The sequence below is a fragment of the Salvelinus alpinus genome, chromosome 13 (assembly GCF_045679555.1).
Source record: "Salvelinus alpinus chromosome 13, SLU_Salpinus.1, whole genome shotgun sequence".
Classification (NCBI taxonomy): domain Eukaryota; kingdom Metazoa; phylum Chordata; class Actinopteri; order Salmoniformes; family Salmonidae; genus Salvelinus; species Salvelinus alpinus.
In genome coordinates, this window is record NC_092098.1 from 20821591 (window position 1) to 20841065 (window position 19475).

General features: G+C 43.3%; 1 protein-coding gene across 7 annotated transcripts in view; it reads left to right on the forward strand.

Moving 5' to 3' along the window:
• The first annotated feature begins 454 nt into the window (after positions 1–454).
• Positions 455–19475, forward strand: part of LOC139537369 (transcription initiation factor TFIID subunit 1-like) — a 55192-nt gene continuing 36171 nt past the window's right edge. For all 7 annotated transcript variants that reach the window (XM_071338594.1, XM_071338597.1, XM_071338595.1 and 4 more), the window contains exons 1-8: positions 455–755; positions 976–1090; positions 13762–13885; positions 15833–15949; positions 17713–17838; positions 18083–18324; positions 18438–18659; positions 18917–19165. In XM_071338594.1, coding sequence (XP_071194695.1) covers positions 977–1090; positions 13762–13885; positions 15833–15949; positions 17713–17838; positions 18083–18324; positions 18438–18659; positions 18917–19165 — 1194 coding nt within the window. In that variant the 5' untranslated portion in view covers positions 455–755; position 976. The remainder of the gene's footprint in view (positions 756–975; positions 1091–13761; positions 13886–15832; positions 15950–17712; positions 17839–18082; positions 18325–18437; positions 18660–18916; positions 19166–19475) is intronic.

Sequence of the window (19475 nt, forward strand, 5' to 3'; positions counted from 1 at the left end):
GAGTGTCTGCTAAATGACAAAAATGTACACAAACATCTCATTGTCACTTTACTTGGTGAGATGGGCATGGCTGACTGGGCTCTTGCCCTGGTGTTTGTCACACAGATTCTTAGTGGGAACAATAGGATAAATGTTGCAAGACATTGTCATAAAGGCAGAGACACCTCAAGCCAAGGATGTTTGCTCTCTTTCTCAGACCAGTGAGCTTGGTTACTTCTTAAGGGCTAGGAGTCAGGTCAGGTCACATCAGGTAACAACAACACTAAATCATGTTGTTTTGATCACGTGTGTCAGTGTGTTACTGCACTATCTTCACACAGTCAGTGGCTTGCATTGAACGGCTCTGTACAAAAATAATGAAATACGCTATCCTGTAGATGGCGACAAATCACGCGCCAAATGAAAACAACTGCTGGGGAGCAATCCTTCATGGGGCGGAAATGAATTATGCGCACGCGCATTGAACAATCTCACCAGTGTTGGTTGTTGTTGTCTGCATGGACTACACTTGAAAATAAATGAAACCATTACATTTTCTTTCCAAATAACGGTCCTGTGAATTACTTTAGACTACGTGCAAGCGTACTAACCATTTTACTGCGTGTGGATAATGGCGTAGTGAAAGGAGATCGCATAGGGTGTTATGGCTAACATTAGCTTGCTAAGCTAAGCTTCGTTTAGGGTTCGAAGATATTATCAAGCTGGCCTCAACCCGAGGCCAACTGGCCTTCCTAACTGAGTAAAAGTAGCGCAAGGTAAGATTAAACCTTCAACAGACCAATTTTTTTTGCATGCATGCAACTCCTGTCTGTCATTCCATCCCATTTGTTGTGATCATGCATGCATGAGTGTCATTGACACCCCTTTATCTGTTCTCCATTTCTCCTGACAAGTAAGGACTAAATAAACAATGTAAGAGAGAATCTACGAATCACACATTGATATGACTAATTGATCAGTAAATTTTTCTCTCAGGATGTCGGACTCAGACAGTGATGAAGACCAAGACCGCCCCTTCTCTCTCACTGGCTTCCTCTTCGGGAACATCAATGAAGATGGTCAGCTGGAAGGAGACAGTGTGCTGGACACTGTGAGTGATTACTTTGTTACAAGAGGAAAGCACTCTGCATAGTGTGCAAAAAAACACTACTGTTTTGAATGCATACATTAAAGCAGGAATGGGCAATCCTCATGATGAGTTCATAAAAAATCTGAACTCATCATGAAGGGCCGCCCGCATTGGCTGAGGGGTCTGCATATCTACATCCATAGCATATGCAGTCAGAGCCGGCCCTAGCCTTTTGGGGACCCAGAGTAGGGATGTGACAGAAAATTTTTTTTAAACATACTTTTAAAAAATCGGTTTTCCATTAAAACACAAATACATTTTTTATACAATTCAATGTGAATGCAGCTGTGCTGCTGCCAGCAACGGTTTGGGTCTTTTTTTAATGTAATTGTTTTATTTAAGCTTTATTTAACTAGGCAAGTCAGTTAAGAACAAATTGTTATTTACAATGACGGCCTACACCGGCCAAACCCGGACGACGCTGGGCCAATTGTGCGCCGCCCTATGGGACTCCCAATCACGTCCGGCTGTGATACTCACGGTGCCGCCCTTTCAGATGGTTAAGCATTGCACCTGTACTACCATTACTGTACCTCAAATCCACCTCACAAAGTTTTAATTTTCTTCTCATTTATCTTGTCAAAGTATTGCCATACAGGACTTCACTGCTGTCGCTTGCCTTTCTCTGCCATTTTTCAGACTGTTAACAATGATGACATAGTAGTGGAGAGTCGACTCCAAAATAATTGATTCCTCGACTCCAGGTGTCAACTCCAATTTCTTAGTGTCAAGATTCAACACTGCTAGGAATCGACTCCTAAGATTCAATATTTTTAGAACGGAGGAGACCAGTGCTTGACTTGAGCAGTAGCTCACCGGAGCTGAGTACTGGCACCTCACATTTTCTATTGCTTGAGCTCCCGTTCTTCTTATTTATTTAATCTAGAATATTTGCCCAAAAGTATTGTGGAGCTCCTGCATCTAAATGTAAACAGTATCGGCCCCAAAAAATTAGCACCTGCTCCTATTTCAGTCCAGGTCAAGCACTGGAGGAGACTAATTAGTTGCTGTACTTCCGAGAACACAAAAACTTGCATCTTTCATAGCCAGCTAGCGAGGGATGGAGAGAGAGGGGAGGGGCACAGTATAGGCAGGTTGGCAGTCAGGACCGTGCACTAGGCCAATCTATTGGCAATCAATAGCTGTATCTCGCAATGGAATGCTGTATCTCACAATTTCTTGGCTTGCAATGTCTCGCAACTGCAGTGAAGCAGGGCCTATCATTAATGAAGAGGCTAGGATATTGAGATGAGCGAGGTTCAACACTTCACAGTCACACACAGTATCTGCGCATGTGCATGTGTTCACTTCACACTGTTCACAGTGTGGTAGCCAGGGATATCAAAACAGCAGAGAAGTTGAGCATCATGCTTCAGAGCTCTTGGTTGTTGCGGAAATTGACCCACTATGCGGTTTAGTTTCTGCATCTACGTGAAACGTTAATCAATCAAATTTCAATCAAATTGATTTTATAAAGCCCAGATGTCACAAAGAGCTTATACAGAAGCCCAGCCTAAAACCCTATGGAACAAGCAATGCAGATGTAGAAGCACGGTGTTTAGGAAAAACTCCCTAGAAAGGCTGGAACCTAGGAAGATACCTAGAGGGCAACCAGGCTCTAAGGGGTGGCTAGTCCTGGCTGTGCCGGAGTCATAGTCCTAGGGCTCAGGTCCTCTGGGAGGGGATAGAGGGAAAGATCCCAATTTCATAAAAATAAACCCTAGCCCTAAGCAACATTTGTGAGCAAAACATTTTAGCTGCCCCCCTCTTGACAGTGGAGTTTTAAAGTTCGCTTTCATGCAATCTGCTAGTGTTGCACGGTATACTGAAACTTGGGTTCTTATTCGATGCTAGAACAGGAAAAACGGTTCGGTATTCCAATTGTTATTACTTTCTATACTTCTGTCAAAATGTGTCCCACGTATCAACTCTGTCAGCGCAGCCGATGTCCCCTTATAGCGCAAGGTGTGCCATGTGCCTGCTCCACCAACTCACTGCTAGCCTCCACTGGGAGTCTGGGCTACATCATGTTAGCTCCACCTACTCACTGCTAGCCTGAACTGGGACTCTGGGCTGCATCATGTTAGCTCCACCTACTCACTGCTAACCTGTATTGAGAGTCTGGGCTGCATCATGTTAGCTCCACCTACTCACTGCTAACCTGTATTGAGAGTCTGGGCTGCATCATGTTAGCTCCACCTACTCACTGCTAACCTGTATTGAGAGTCTGGGCTGCATCATGTTAGCTCCACCTACTCACTGCTAACCTGTATTGAGAGTCTGGGCTGCATCATGTTAGCTCCACCTACTCACTGCTAGCCTCCACTGGGAGTCTGGGCTGCATCATGTTAGCTCCCCACTCATGCTGCACAAAAGTTAACACAGTTGAATAATGCGACACGGCTTGTAGAAAAATCAAAACAATGTCCATACAGATGAGAACAATGCAACAAGATACCGCCAGTAGCTTCCAGCTTTGTAAACTTTCCTTGCTAGCTTACAGCTTAAGTGAACATCAATTCACTACCCAAGTACTTTGTGATAATATGTAAACTATAACGCAAAATGTGCTGATTTCAAAGCTGATTGCCACCGAAAACTTTATTCGTTCACTTAATCGGTCTCTCCATTACGTCGTTCCATCAGCCAAAGGTTATCTATTTTCTCAGTGAACTGTCAGTGTGTGTGAAGAGGGCTGTGACAGGCCACATCCTACTTGCCTCGTGAATTACATAGCTGGTTAAAGAGACTTTTCTAAAATAAGTTATTTCTATGCTAATGTTGATCAGCACAACAAAATAAGTCCCAAATGAAAGGGAAACAGATTGTTTGTCATCTGTAGCCCCGTGAAATCTGCCAAAACGGTAATTCAGTAATTCAATGCGACCATCTCTGTCAGATGGCGCCGACAGAGATGGTTGCCTCGGTCCTTAGGTCCTTCAGGTCCTTAGGAAACTATGCAGTAATTTGTTTTTTTTATGTATTATTTCTTACATTGTTAGCCCAGAAAATCTCAAGTGTTATTACATACAGCCGGGGAAGAACTATTGGATATAAAAGCGACGTCAATTTACCAACATTATGACAAGGAATACGACTTTCCCGAAGCGGATCCTTTGTTCGGACCTCCACACTGGACGTGGGATCTTATCTCACAGGCCGACACAAAACAACGCGGTCTCCGCAGGGAAGGCAGACGGAGCGGCCTACTGGTCAGACTTAGAAGGCGAGCACACCATACACCGCTTCCTAGCATATTACTCGCCAATGTCCAATCTCTAGACAACCAGCACAGTTACAATACCAGAGCTAGTGTTATGTCTTGTAAAATCCCAAGAGTCAACAGTATTGCGAGGAGCACATTTTTCTATACATGCATTTGTCTATGGAATAGCCTCCCTTGGAGATCAATATTTTGTTTTTATAGAAATAACTTGTAAACGCAGGCAAAGGTTTTCATTTGGACAAGGTTGTCTAAGTAAGAGAAACCACTACACTGTCTGCTGGTCAGTATATTTTTTAAATTTATTTAACCTTTATTTAACTAGGCAAGTCAGTTAATAACTAGTTCTTATTTACAATAACGGCCTAACCCTGCCAAACCTGGACGACACTGGGCCAATTGTGCGCCACCCTATGGGACTCCCAATCACAGCAGGATGTGATGCAGCCTGGATTCGAACCAAATCAAATCGAATACAACAGGTGTAGAGCTTACAGTGAAATGTAACTTACTTACAAGCCCTTAACCAACAATGCAGTTTTAAGAAGAAAAAAAAAGTAAGAGAGAAGAATAACAAATTATTAAAGAGAAGCAGTAAATAACAATAGCGGGGCTGTATACAGGGGGTAGCGGTACAGAGTCAATGTGCGGGGGCACCGGTGTCGAGGTAATTGAAGTAATACAGTTGAAGTCGGAAGTTTACATACACCTTAGCCAAATACATTTAAACTTTGTTTTTCACAATTCCTGACATTTAATCCCAGTAAAAATTCCCTGTTTTAGGTCAGTTAGGATCACCACTTTGTTTTCAGAATGTAAAATGTCAGAATAATAATAGAGAGAATTATTTATTTTAGCTTTTGTTTCTTTCATCACATTCCCAGTGGGTCAGAAGTTTGCATGCACTCAATTAGTATTTGGTAGAATTGCCTTTTAAATTGTTTAACATGGGTCAAACGTTTCGGGTAGCCTTCCACAAGCTTCCCACAATAAGTTGGGTGAATTTTGGCCCATTCCTTCTGACAGAGCTGGTGTAACTGAGTCAGGTTTGTAGGCCTCCTTGCTCGCACACGCTTTTTCAGTTCTGCCCACAAATTTTCTACAGGATTGAGGTCAGGGCTTTGTGATGGCCACTCCAATACCTTGACTTTGTTGTCTTTAAGCCATTTTGCCACAACTTTGGAAGTATGTTTGGGGTCATTGACCAAGCTTTAACTTCCTGACTGAAGTCTTGAGATGTTGCTTCAATATATCCACATACTTTTCCTCCCTCACGATGCCATCTATTTTGTGAAGTGCACCAGTCCCTGCTGCAGCAAAGCACCCCCACAACATGATGCTGCCACCCCCGTGCTTCACGGTTGGGATGGTGTTCTTTAGCTTGCAAGCATCCCCCTTTTTCCTCCAAACACAATAATGGTCATTATGGCCAAACAGTTCCATTTTTGTTTCATCAGACCAGAGGTAATTTCTCCAAAAAGTACGATCTTTGTCCCCGTGTGCAGTTGCAAACCGTAGTCTGGCTTTTTTGTGGCGGTTTTGGGGGCAGTGGCTATTTCCTTGCTTCAGCGGCCTTTCAAGTTATGTCGATATAGGACTAATTTTACAGTGGATATAGATACTTTTGTACCTGTTTCCTCCAGCATCTTCACAAGGTCCTTTGCTGTTGTTCTGGGATTGATTTGCACTTTTCGCACCAAAGTACGTTCATCTCTAGGAGACAGAACGCGTCTCCTTCTTGAGCGGTATGACGGCTGCGTGGTCCAATGGTGTTTATACTTGCGTACTATTGTTTGTACAGATGAGCGTGGTACCTTCAGACGTTTGGAAATTGCCCCTAAGGAGGAACCAGACTTGTGGAGGTCTACAATTATTTTTCTGAGGTCTTGGCTGATTTATTTTGATTTTCCCATGATGTCAAGCAAAGAGGAACTGAGTTTGAAGGTAGGCCTTGAAATACATCCACAGGTACACCTCCAATTGATTCAAACAATGTCTATTAGCCTATCAGAAGCTTCTAAAGCCATGACATAATTTTCTGTAATTTTCCAAGCTGTTTAAAGGCACAGTCAACTTAGTGTATGTGAACTTCTGACCCACTGGAATTGAGATACAGTGAAATAATCTGTCTGTAAACAATTATTGGAAAAATGACTTGTGTCATGCACAAAGTAGATGTCCTGACTTGCCAAAACTATAGTTTGTTAACAAGAAATTTGTGGAGTGGTTGAAAAACTAGTTTTAATGACTCCAACCTAAGTGTATGTAAACTTCCGACTTCAACTGTATGTACATGCTGGTAGAGTTGTTAAAGTGACTGTGTGTAGATAACAACAAGCAGCAGCGTTCCAGATTGGGGGGGGGGGGCAGCAATTCAAAAAGTCTGGGTAGCCATTCGATTAGCTGTTCAGGAGGCCTATGGCTTGGGGGTAGAAGCTATTTAGGAGCCTCTTGGACATAGACTTTGCGCTCCGGTACTGCTTGCCGTGCGGTAGCAGAAAGAACAGTCTATGACTAGGGTGGCTGGAGTCGGTGACAATTTTTAGGGCCTTCCTCTGACACGGCATGGTATAGAGGACCCTCTGTAGTGCCTTGCGGTCAGAGGCCGAGCAGTTGCCATACCAGGCAGTTATGCAAACCGTTAGGATGCTCTCTATGTTGCAGCTGTAAAATCTTTTGAGGATCTGAGGACCCATGCCAAATCTTTTCAGACTCCTGAGGGGGAATTGGTTTTGTCGTGCCCTCTTCATGACTGTCTTGTTGTGCTTGGACCATGTTAGTTTGTTGGTGATATGGACACCAAGGAACTTGAAGCTCTCAACCTGCTCCACTACAGCCCCGTCGATGAGAATGGGGGTGTGCTCGGTCCTCTTTTTCTGTAGTCCACAATCATCTCCTATGTCTTGATCACATTGAGGGAGAGGTTGTTGTCCTTGCACCACACGGTCAGGTCTCTGACCTCCTCCCTATAGGCTGTCTCATCGTTGTCGGTTATCAGGCCTACCACTGTTGTGTCATCAACAAACTTAATGATGGTGTTGGAGTCATGCCTGGCCGTGCAGTCATGAGGGGACTGAGCATGCACCCCTGAGGGGCCCCCATGTTGAGGATCAGGGTGGCGGATGTGTTGTTACCTTCCCTTACTACCTGGGGGTGGCCTGTCAGGAAGTCCCGGATCCAGTTGCAGGGAAGTGATTAGTCCCAGGGTCCTTAGCTTAGTGATGAGCTTTGAGGGCACTATGGTGTTGAACGCTGAGCTGTAGTCAATTAATAGCATTCTCACATAGGTGTTCCTTTTGTTTAAATACAAAACATAATTGACAATACAACTTTCATAACAGTTATGTACCAAGAAATAAGAAATAAAACATTTATTTTTTTAAAGAAGAAAAGACTAGCCTGCTGGCCTTACGGAGTCGATGGGAACATTCGCCCGAGCTATTTAGGAGGGATATCACACCTGGCACAAGTGATTGTCTCGTTCTGTTTTTCCTGCTGAGGGGTGCCCTGTACCTGCGCCCAAAGGGGAGTAGTTCAAAGTCCAGGTACAGGGGGTGGCTTGGGTCTAAAATGATGATTTTCTTAGCCTTACGGAGGGCCCTGACCTTAAAGATCTTATCCAGGCCTGTCTGTTTGACTCCAAGTACCTTGCTTGCTGTGGTAATAATCCTTCTCAGCATATTTCTCTGGCTGACAGTGGCATTGCCAAACCAACAAACAATACAAAAAGTTAAAATACTCTCAATAAAATATTTGTAAAACAGAGTCAATATAGTACAGTCTACATTAAAAGATCCCAACTTTTTGAGAAAGTACAGTCTCTGTTGGCTCTTTTTGTAGATCAGGTCTGTACATTTACTCCACTGAATTGTCCAAAAGGACACCCAGATATTTATATTCCTCTACAATTTCTATATTCTGACCTCTGATAGATGTTGCAGAGGTAGGTGTTGTACGCTTCCTGAAGTCTATGCACATCTCTTTGGTCTTGTTGGTATTGAGAACCAAATGTGATTCCTCATACCACTCTACAAAGTCATCTAGGACCGGGCCACGATGTTCCTCGTCATCATGCAACAGGCTGATCAAGGCAGTGTCATCAGCGAACTTAACGAGGTGTCTGTCAGTATGGGAACTAGTACAACTATTAGTGTACAAGATGTACAGAAGTGGGGACAAAACACATCCCTGAGGAGAGCCTGTGTTGGTATTGCGTATATCCGACACGTGGGGACCTATTTTGACTCGCTGTGAGCGTTGGCTCAGGAAGTCCAACAGCCACAAAACCAGTCCCCCATCTAAGGAGAAGTCCCGAATGAGTCTCTGTGCCAGAATGTAAGGCTGGATTGTGTTGAAGGCAGAAGAAAAGTCAACAAACAGAACCCTGACATGGGATTTGGCACCCTCTAGATGTCTATAGACCATGTTAAGAAGGGTAAGAATGGCATCATCATCTCCTCTGCTAGGCTGATATGCAAACTGAAATGGGTCGAGGAGCTTCTGGGTGACGCTGAGAATATGACTTCTCACAATTTTCTCAAGGCATTTCATTACTAAGGATGTCAAGGCGACAGGGCAGTAGTCATTCAGCACAGAGGGATTAGATGCTTTAGGAATTGGTATAATTATTGATTTTTTCCACAATACTGGAACGTGTTGCTGGTTGAGGGACGATTGGAAAATGTCTGTAAAAACACCAGCCAGTTGTTCAGCACAGTGCTTTAACACATGTCCACTTATTTGTATGTGTTACATCCCCTGAACAACTTTAGAACATCAGACTGTTGGACAACAACTCTCTCAAACATTTGTAATGATGCTTCCATTTGTTTTACCTCCGACACGAAGTTGTCTGATTCAAATCTTGAGAAGAAAACATTCAGTTCATTAGCCATGTTCTGGCCCTCATATCCCCCAAGGTCAGCACTGGTTTTCCCCCTGCCTATATGGGGGGCACTAGCCATGGATTTAATCCCTTGCCAGGCCACCCTTGCGTTTCCTGAGGAGAGGGTCCCCTCCACCCTTTGCTTGTATGCCTCCTTGTCCACCAGTATCTGTCTTTTGATCTCACGTTGTACATCTCTTAAAGCCTGTCTATCACCCCAGCATAAACTGCCTTCTTCCTGTCAAGTAGTGATTTTAGATGTTTTGATACCCAAGCCTTGTTGTTAGGGAAGATTTTACAGGTCTTAGTAGGCACAACTGACTCAACACAGAAGTTTACATAGTCTGAAATAACATCTGTGAGTTCATCAAGATCAGAGCTGCTGTCCTCAAATACCTCCCACCTTGTACAGTCAAAACACCCCTGGAGACAAGTGATACTGTTGTCATTCCAGATCTGGACAGTTTGAACTGTGGGTTTCTCCCTCTCCAGGAGCCGACAGTAGGTTGGCCTGAGGTAGACCACATTGTGGTCTGATGTCCCCAGGGGAGGTCTGGTGGTGGCAGAGAACGCCTTTGGTATTGTCCAATAGCACAAATCACGAGTCCTATTTTTCATAGTGTGACATTTCACATACTGATGGTATGTGCGCAAGACTTTGTGCAAGGTACAGTTGTTAAAATCCCCTAAAATAAATTTGGGTGCGTCGGGGGAGATGGATTCCAGTTTCTGTGACAGATTATAAATAATCTCTGATGCCTTTGTTATATTAGCTTTAGGTTGAATGTACACAACGGTAACAAACAATTGGGGGAACTCACGGGACAGATAGTAAGGTCGCAGTGACACAGAAAGCAGTTCAATGTCGGGGGTACAGAGTCTCTCTCTTACCAGGATCGATTTACACCACTGGTCCCTGACAAGCAGGCAGACGCCCCCGCCGTGATGTTCCCTGTGACGGTCAGATCACGGTCCGCTCTGACCAGAGTGAAGCCGGCCGGCTCCACTTCTCTGTCCGGGACTCTGTCATCCAGCCAAGTCTCAGTAAATGCCAGCAAAGAGGCCTCCCGATATTCGTGTTGGAAGCGCAGATTTGCTGACAACTCATCCGCTTTCCCCCTCAGTGACCTGGCATTAATCAGCAAGGTGGTGGGTAAGGGAAGTTTGTTCTTTTTTTTTTTTTTAAGTCTTTGTCTGATTCCCCCGCGTTTTCCACGTTTGCATTTGGGTTTGTAATCCACTCGCAGACAATCAGGTATTAGATGGGCCATTGGGATATCCAACGTGTTTGTATTTGAGTTGCATTGTAGTAAGAACTCTCTGCTGTATTGGATTCCGCTGCCAGCAGCGTTTTCATAATTAGTCCGTTCATAGCGGGTATGTACACGATCAACAAGATCAGTCCAAAACCCCACCACTGTAAATCCATGTTTGGCGGATTGTTTGTAAGCTAAGTGTACAAATTAAAAACATAAAATAACGCCACACCAAACATCACACACACTGCAGGTCGCAACAGAGCCGCGCCCCTACCCTGTCCCTACGCGTCGATAGTCATTTAAGCAGGTTACCTTAGTGTTCTTGGGCACAGGGATTATGGTGGTCTGCTTGAAACATGTTGTTATTACAGACTCAGACAGGGAGAGGTTGAAAATGTCAGTGAAGATACTTGCCAGTTGGTCAGCACATGCTCAGAGTACACATCCTGCTAATCCGTCTGGCCCTGCGGCCTTGTGAATGTTGACCTGTTTAAAGGTCTTACTCACATCGGCTGCGGAGAGCGTGTTCACACAGTCGTACGGAACAGCTGATGCTCTCATGCATGTTTCAGTGTTACTTGCCTCGAAGCGAGCATAGAAATACTTTAGCTCGTCTGGTAGGCTCGTGTCACTGGGCAGCTCTCGGCTGTGCTTCCCTTTGTAGTCTGTAATAGTTTGCAAGCCCTGCCACATCCGACAAGCATCGGAGCCAGTGTAGTACGATTCGATCTTAGTCCTGTATTGACGCTTTGCCTGTTTGATGGTTCGTCGGAGGGCATAGCGGGATTTCTTATAAGCTTCCGGGTTAGAGTCCCGCCCCTTGAAAGCGGTATCCCGCCCCTTGAAAGCGGCAGCTCTACCCTTTAGCTCAGTGCGAATGTTGCCTGGAAGATATTCCAGTCTGTGCTAGCAAAACAGTCCTGTAGTTTAGCATCTGCTTCATCTGACCACTTTTTTATAGACCGAGTCACTGGTGCTTCCTGCTTTCATTTTTGCTTGTAAGCAGGAATCAGGAGGATAGAATTATGGTCAGATTTGCCAAATGGAGGGAGAGGGAGAGCTTTGTACGCGTCTCTGTGTGTGGAGTAAAGGTGGTCTAAAATTATTTTCCCTCTGGTTGCACATTTAACATGTTGATAGAAATGAGGTGAGACTGATTTTAGTTTCCCTGCATTAAAGTCCCCGGCCTCTAGGAGCGCCACCTCTGGATGAGTGTTTTCCTGTTTGCTTATGGCGGTATACAGCTCATTGAGTGCGGTTTTAGTGCCAGCGTCGGTTTGTTGTGGTATGTAGACAGCTACAAAAAATACAGATGAAAACTCTCTAGGTAGATAGCGTGGTCTACAGCTTATCATGAGATACTCTACTTCAGGCGAGCAAAACTTCGAGACTTCCTTGGATATTGTGCACCAGTTGTTGTTTACATTAATGCATAGGCCCCTGCCCCGTGTCTTACCAGAGGCTGCAGTTCTGTCCTGCCGATAGAGTGTATAACCCTCCATCTGTATGTTCTTAATGTCGTCGTTTAGCCACGACTCGGTGAAACATAAGATATTACAGTTTTTTATGTCCCGTTGGTAGGATAAACGTGCTTTCAGTTCATCCCATTTATTTTCCAGCGATTGAATGTTAAGTAGCAGGACAGAAGGCGTGGGCAGATTAGCTACTCGTCGCCTCCTCAGAAGACACCCTGATCTCTTTCTACTAAATCTGCATTTCCTTCTCCAGCGAATAACGGGGATCTGGGCCTGGTCGGGTGTCTGTATTATATCCCTCTCGTTCGACTCATTGAAGAAGAACTCTTTGTCCAGTTTGAGGTGAGCCATCGCAGTTCTGATGTCCAGAAGCTCTTTCCGGTCATAAGAAACGGTAGCAGCAACATTATGTACAAAACAAGTTACGAACATCGAACAAAATAGCCGGCACCATACTATTTAAGGGTGCTATTGAACCAGGGACTACAGGGACTGACGCCTCTTGCAATGAGATGCAGTGCCTTAGACCGCTGCGCCACTCGGGAGCCTTTTAAGGACGCAATGTGAAATGAATATGGTTGATTCTTAAGGTTTGGGAAAAGTGCAGTGAATAGTGACACTTTCTAGGATATCAATATCAATGAATGTATTTATGTTTGTTTGTAATTTTGTCTTGACTTTTAATCATATGTGTTTTTACCATTGAGGACCATTTTGGAAACAAGCCTTTTAATTCATACTTTTAATTGATATCCTCAGGGTCCACATTGTACATTTTGTTGTATATGTCTACCCAAAATAAATTATATTTAATTTAAGGGATGTCTTTGAAACATTTTAACGTAAACAATTTCAAATGTAATGATATTGAACTCAAAAGATGCCCAACGATTGAACAGAGCAGTAGCTGAGTTTATCTGTCTGGATCAAGTGCCGTTCTGTGACTGGCTAATATACCTTGTATTTTCTTCAGTGGTATTGGGTATCGTGATACTAAACCTGATATCGGTACAAAGTCAAAATTCTGGTATCGTGACCACATAAAATTTTGCCTTGGGGCGTAGAGAATTTTTTGTTCAATTTTAAAGCAAGTTTGCTGCTATTCTAGATAATTTTGCCATTGGCCAAAAAGAAGATTTAGCAATTTTATAACACATTTCTACTAAATTTGCCATGGGGTGGAAAGAAAAATGTGCAGTTTTACAGCGAATTTGCTGCAATTCTACACATTTTAGATTTTTCCATGACTTATGTCATGTTAATATGATATCTGATTGAGAGTGAAAACAAACAGTGACTGACATAAAAAGAGAAAATGCTGATGCACAACCAAATTTGGAAATTGCACCTTGTGTATTCTACTATTCTAACCCTCAACAGTAAGTTGAGAACCCGGCTGAGTTCCCCCATCCCTGCACAACAGTATGCCTAACAACAGGACTGAGATGTCCATTTGCTGATTATGGGTTTCTTGTTACACTATATATACAAAAGTATGTGGACACCCCATCAAAAAATCTGAAGGAAGTTTGTTCTGAAGTGTCTGTGCTATATCTGAGAGATACAGTGAGAGATAGATAGATACAGAGAGATACAGTATGAGATACAGATATACATTGAGAGATACAGAGATACAGTATGTTGATCACTTGTCCACTGTCTTTTGTGCAATGGTACTTTTATAAATGGTCTTTCTAGACAAAAATTTTAACACCTGGTATTTTCCAATACACTTTGGCATATCAAATGCTGTGGTTGTTTGACAATGGTATTTCCCTCCACACCCCCAGGAATCCAAAAAGCACCTGGCTGGCCTGGGCTCCCTGGGACTGGGCAACCTCATCACAGAGATCACTGCTAGTGAGGAGGACGATCTGGACGAGGATGGAGACACAGGTGGCACAGACTCAGAGGGTAAGAGTAAGGCTGTGGGTGGGGTAGTTCCTAGCCCTACAGAGCTCTCTGTCATGTACAGTGCCTTCAGAAAGTATTCATACACCTTGACTTATTCCACATTTTGTTGTGTAACCGCCAAAATCGTTTTTTTTCTCTCACCATCTACACACAATACCCAATAATGACAAAGTGAAAACCTGTTTTTAGAAATGTTTGCTAATTTATTGAGAATGAAATACAGAAGTATCTAATTAACATTGGTATTCATACCCCTGAGTCAATACTTCGAAGAAGCAACTTTGGCAGAGATTACAACTGTGAGTCTTTCTGTGTCTCTCTTAAGGGCTTTCCACACCTGGATTGTGCAACATTTTCCCATTATTGTTTTCAGAATTCTTCAAGCTCTGCCAAATTGGTTGTTGATCATTGCTAGATAAATATTTTCAGATCTTGCCATAGATTTTCAAGTACATTTAAGTCAAAACTGTACCTCGGCCACTCACTGTCTTCTTTGTAAGCAACTCCAGTGTAGATTTTGCCTTGTGTTTTAGGTTATTGTCCTGCTGAAAGATGAATTAATCTCCCAGTGTCTGGTGGAAAGCAGACTGAACCATGTTTTCCTCTAGGATTCCGTTTCTATTTTATCCTAAAAAACTCCCCAGTCCTAACGATTACAAGCAAACCCATAACATGATGCAGCCACCACTATGATTGGAAATATGGAGAGTGGTAATGTCTCAGTAATGTGTTGTTGGATTTGCCTCAGACATCACACGTTGCATTCAGGACAAAAAGTTAATTGCTTTGCCACATTTTTTGCAGTATTACTTTAGTTCATTGTTGCAAACAGGAATCAGGTTTTGGAATATTTTTTATTCTGTACAGGCTTCTTTCTTTTCACTCTGTCAATTAGATTAGTATTGTGGCGTAACTACAATGTTGTAATGTCCATCCTTAGTTTTCTCCTATCACAGCCATTAAACTCTGTAACTGTTTTAAAGTCACCATTGGCCTCGTGGTGAAATCCCCGAGTGGTTTCCTTCCTCTCTGGCAACTGAGGTTAGGAAGGATGCCTGTATCTTTGTAGTGTAATTAATAACTTCACCATGCCCAAAGGGATATTCAATGTCTGCTTTTCTTTTTACCCATCTACCAATAGGTGCCCTTCTTTGCATGGCATTGGAAATCCTCCCTGGTCTTTGTGGTTGTATCTGTGTTTAAAATTCACTGCTCAACTGAGGGACCTTACAGATAATTTTATGTGTGTGGTACAGAGATGAGGTAGTCATTAAGAAATCATGTTAAACACTATTATGCAACTTATTATATGACTTGTTAAGCCCATTCTTTACTCATGAACGTATTTATGCTTGCCGTAACAAAGAGGTTGAATGCTTATTGACTTTTCAAACATAGTGACATTATGGGGTATTGTGTTTAGGCCAGTGACACAACATCTCAATTTAATCCATGTTACATTTAGGCTGTAACACAACAAAATGTGGTAAAAGTCTAGGAGTCTGAATACTTTCTGAAGGTACTCTGTACAGGATTACAGGTAATAACCGTAAGTACAGTTATTTTAACAGTAACCTTCTGTTTTAGGGCATGGGGGGGCATCTAAAAATTAGGATTTCATTATTTCTTGGGTGGGCACTGCTCTGCAATGCAAACGACAACCTCCTAATCAGAACCGTCTACCGATTACGGATCTACATGTGAAAAGTGTCGCCAAACAGGCACAGGTATGGGCGGCAAATAACTTGCAAGGTGGGTATATGTTGTAAGACCAGACCAGAGTTCCACTCAGGTCAAAACTGGGCTAGGGAAGTTCTGTGGCTGGGAACTGTCATTTAACTGGCTCAACATGAACAGTCAATATGCTCCTTAGTTGTGTTTGTAAGTTGTATGTCTGTAAATGCTGTGATAAATGAGTGACGGTTTCATGTCCTGTTTCTTATGCAGGCTGGGTGAAGAACGATGCCGATGCAGTTGATTATTCTGACATCAACGAGGTGGCTGAAGATGAGACTAAGAAGTATCGTCAGGCCATGGGCAGCCTGCAGCCTACGAGGAGAACAGGTGCAGTAATACGCATGCAACTAGTCACATATAATGAGTATACAAAACATTAAGAACACCTGCTGTTACATATGTACAGTTGAAGTCGGAAGTTTACATACACTTAGGTTGGAGTCATTAAAACTTGTTTTTCAACCACTCCACAAATTTCTTGTTAACAAACTATAGTTTTGGCAAGTCGGTTACTACATCTACCTTATGCATGACACAAGTAATTTTTCCAACAATTGTTTACAGACAGATTATTTCACTTATAATTCACTGTATCACAATTCCAGTGGGTCAGAAGTTTACATACTCTAAGTTGACTGTGCCTTTAAACAGCTTGGAAAATTCCAGAAGATGATGTCATGGCTTTAGAAGCTTTTGATAGGCTAATTGACATCATTTGAGTCGGGAAATTGGGACATTTCAAAATAATGGGAAATTTCAAAAGAAATCAGCCAAGAAATTATTGTAGACCTCCACAAGTCTGGTTCATCCTTGGGAGCAATTTCCAAACGCCTGAAGGTACCACGTTCATCTGTACAAACAATAGGAAGGAGACGCATTCTGTCTCCTAGAGATGAATGTACTTTGGTGCGAAAAGTGCAAATCAGTCCCAGAACAACAGCAAAGGACCTTGTGAAGATGCTGGAGGAAACAGGTACAAAAGTATCTATATCCACAGTAAAACGAGTCCTATATCGACATGACCTGAAAGGCCGCTCTGCAAGGAAGAAGCCACTGCTCCAAAACCGCCATAAAAAAAAAAGCCAGACTACGGTTTGCAACTGCACATGGGGACAAAGATCGTACTTTTTGGAGAAATGTCCTCTGGTCTGATGAAACAAAAATAGAAATGTTTTGCCATCATGACCATCGTTATGTTTGGAGGAAAAAGGGGGATGCTTGCAAGCTGAAGAACACCATCCCAACCGTGAAGCACGGGGGTGGCAGCATCATGTTGTGGGGGTGCTTTGCTGCAGGAGGGACTGGTGAACTTCACAAAATAGATGGCATCATGAGGGAGGAAAATTATGTGGATATATTGAAGCAACATCTCAAGACATCAGTCAGGAAGTTAAAGCTTGGTTGCAAATGGGTCTTCCAAATGGACAATGACCCCAAGCATACTTCCAAAGTTGTGGCAAAATGGCTTAAGGACCACAAAGTCAAGGTATTGGAGTGGCCATCACAAAGCCCTGACCTCAATCCTATAGAAAATATGTGGGCAGAACTGAAAAAGTGTGTGCGAGAAGGAGGCCTACAAACCTGACTCACTTACACCAGCTCTGTCAGGAGGAATGGGCCAAAATTCACCGAACTTATTGTGGGAAGCTTGTGGATGGCTACCTGAAACATTTGACCCAAGTTAAACAATTTAAAGACAATGCTACTAAATACTAATTGAGTGTATGTAAACTTCTGAGCCACTGGGAATGTGATGAAATAAATAAAAGCTGAAATAAATCATTCTCTACTGTTATTCTGACATTTCACATTCCTAAAATAAAGTGGTGATCCTAACTGACCTAAGTCAGATAATTTTTTACTAGGATTAAATGTCAGGAATTGTGAAAATCTGAGTTTAAACGCATTTGGTTAAGGTGTATGTAAACTTCCGACTTCAACTGTATATACTATACACAGACCTCTAGGAGTGCTTTTACCCTAGGTTACCATAACAGATAAATGAAGCTTATTTAATTTCCTCCATCGTCATCAGAGACTTTGCACAGTCGGTAACTGGATACTTTTTTTTATCTCCGTCTCTGTCTCAGATGATGAGGATGACTATGATGCGGATTGTGAGGATATTGATGCCAAGCTTATGCCTCCTCCACCTCCTCCATGTTTCTCCACGCCTGGTGGCAAGAAAGACGACTCCTCTCCCACGGCTGCAAGTGGTAAGGATCAGATAAGGAAAAGCCTAAGGGTGGCGGTCAACTGTAATTAATTTTGTCTTTGATCAATCTAGTGCCGGTGAAAATATACTTTGTTCTTGTACTGTACAAGCATAATTCTTCATAATCTAATCTGTTAAAAAGTAAACATGGATATTGATGTATTTAATGTCAAGAATACATGCTAGTAAGTTAGCACTCATCAGAGGGGCTCTAACCCCAGTGTATGCTATTATGTTGTCCACAGTTGGGGATGAAGGAGATGGGATCATCCTGCCCTCCATCATCGCTCCTTCCTCTCTGGTAGACAAAGTGGACTTCAGCAGTTCCTCAGACTCTGAATCGGAGACAGACCGGCCCTCTGCAGGCCCTGGGTCAGGGGGTTCTGCAGCCTGCCTCAGCTTGCCCCTGGCTGGCATCATGCAGAAGGATGCTGCCAAAGCCCTGCCTGGCGTCACACAGCTCTTCCCAGAGTTCAGGCCTGGAAGGGTGAGCTGTCCTTTTTGGAAACACTATATAGTACACCACATAACAGAGAGTTGTGATTGGATGATTAAAACCTTTCAAAATGAATACCTATCCACTCCTCTGAATCCCTCCAGGTGCTGCGGTTCCTTCGACTGTTTGGCCCTGGGAAGAACATGCCGTCGGTGTGGCGGAGCGCACGAAGAAAGAGGAAGAGGAAGCACCGCGACCCCCAGCCAGGGACACCCCCACCAGAGGGCGCTGAGCCCATGGAGCAGCAGGGACCAGAGAAGAAGTCTGGCTGGGACTATGAATACGCCCCACCTCCACCCCCAGAACAGTGCCTGTCTGACGACGAGGTCAGTGTGCAACAACAATGGTCTTAGTCAAAGATATGTAGGACTGTGAAAACTTGTTTGAAATCCCTTTGAAACTGTGTGGTTATTTACCAGTATAGTTTATCACAGCTAATTTATGAGAGTTTACTAGGTTTAGTAATGTGATTCAGTCTCAGTATAATTCTGTATGGGATCTTTCTCCTTACAAAAGGAAATGGACAAAAGTGATTGCTATAAGATATTCTTCAATAGTTAATTCCTTGAAACTCTGTCCCCAGATCACCATGATGGCCCCAATAGAGTCCAAGTTCTCCCAGACCTCTGGAGACGGGGACAAGGTGACAGAGTCCAGGCCCAAGGTGGCAGAGTGGCGCTACGGTCCGGCCCAGCTCTGGTACGACATGATGGGGGTCCCTGACGATGGCAGTGGCTTCCACTACGGCTTCAAACTGAAGGAGGAGGAGGACGATGAACAGGAGAAACGGGAGAGGCCAGAACCACCGCCACCTTTACAACATCCCAAAGAGGTTAGCACCCATACACTACACTGACGCTTTAGGATTAGATATCATGGAGTTCCTTAAAGGGGCATTCAGCAGTTGAAACAATAACAAAGCGCTCTCCCACCACTGTTTTGGTAAAAAGCTGAGGGATGGGGCTTGAGAAATCGAACCACTCTTGATAACTTTAACCATGTAGTGAGGCTATACAGTGTGTGTTTACAAACATATTACTTTGTTTACAAACATTGGAGTAAAACAATCGTATATTTTGGGTTCTGGGGGAGTACGACTGTTGAACTAAGCTAATGAGGCATTAATAAGTTATATTCTTCAA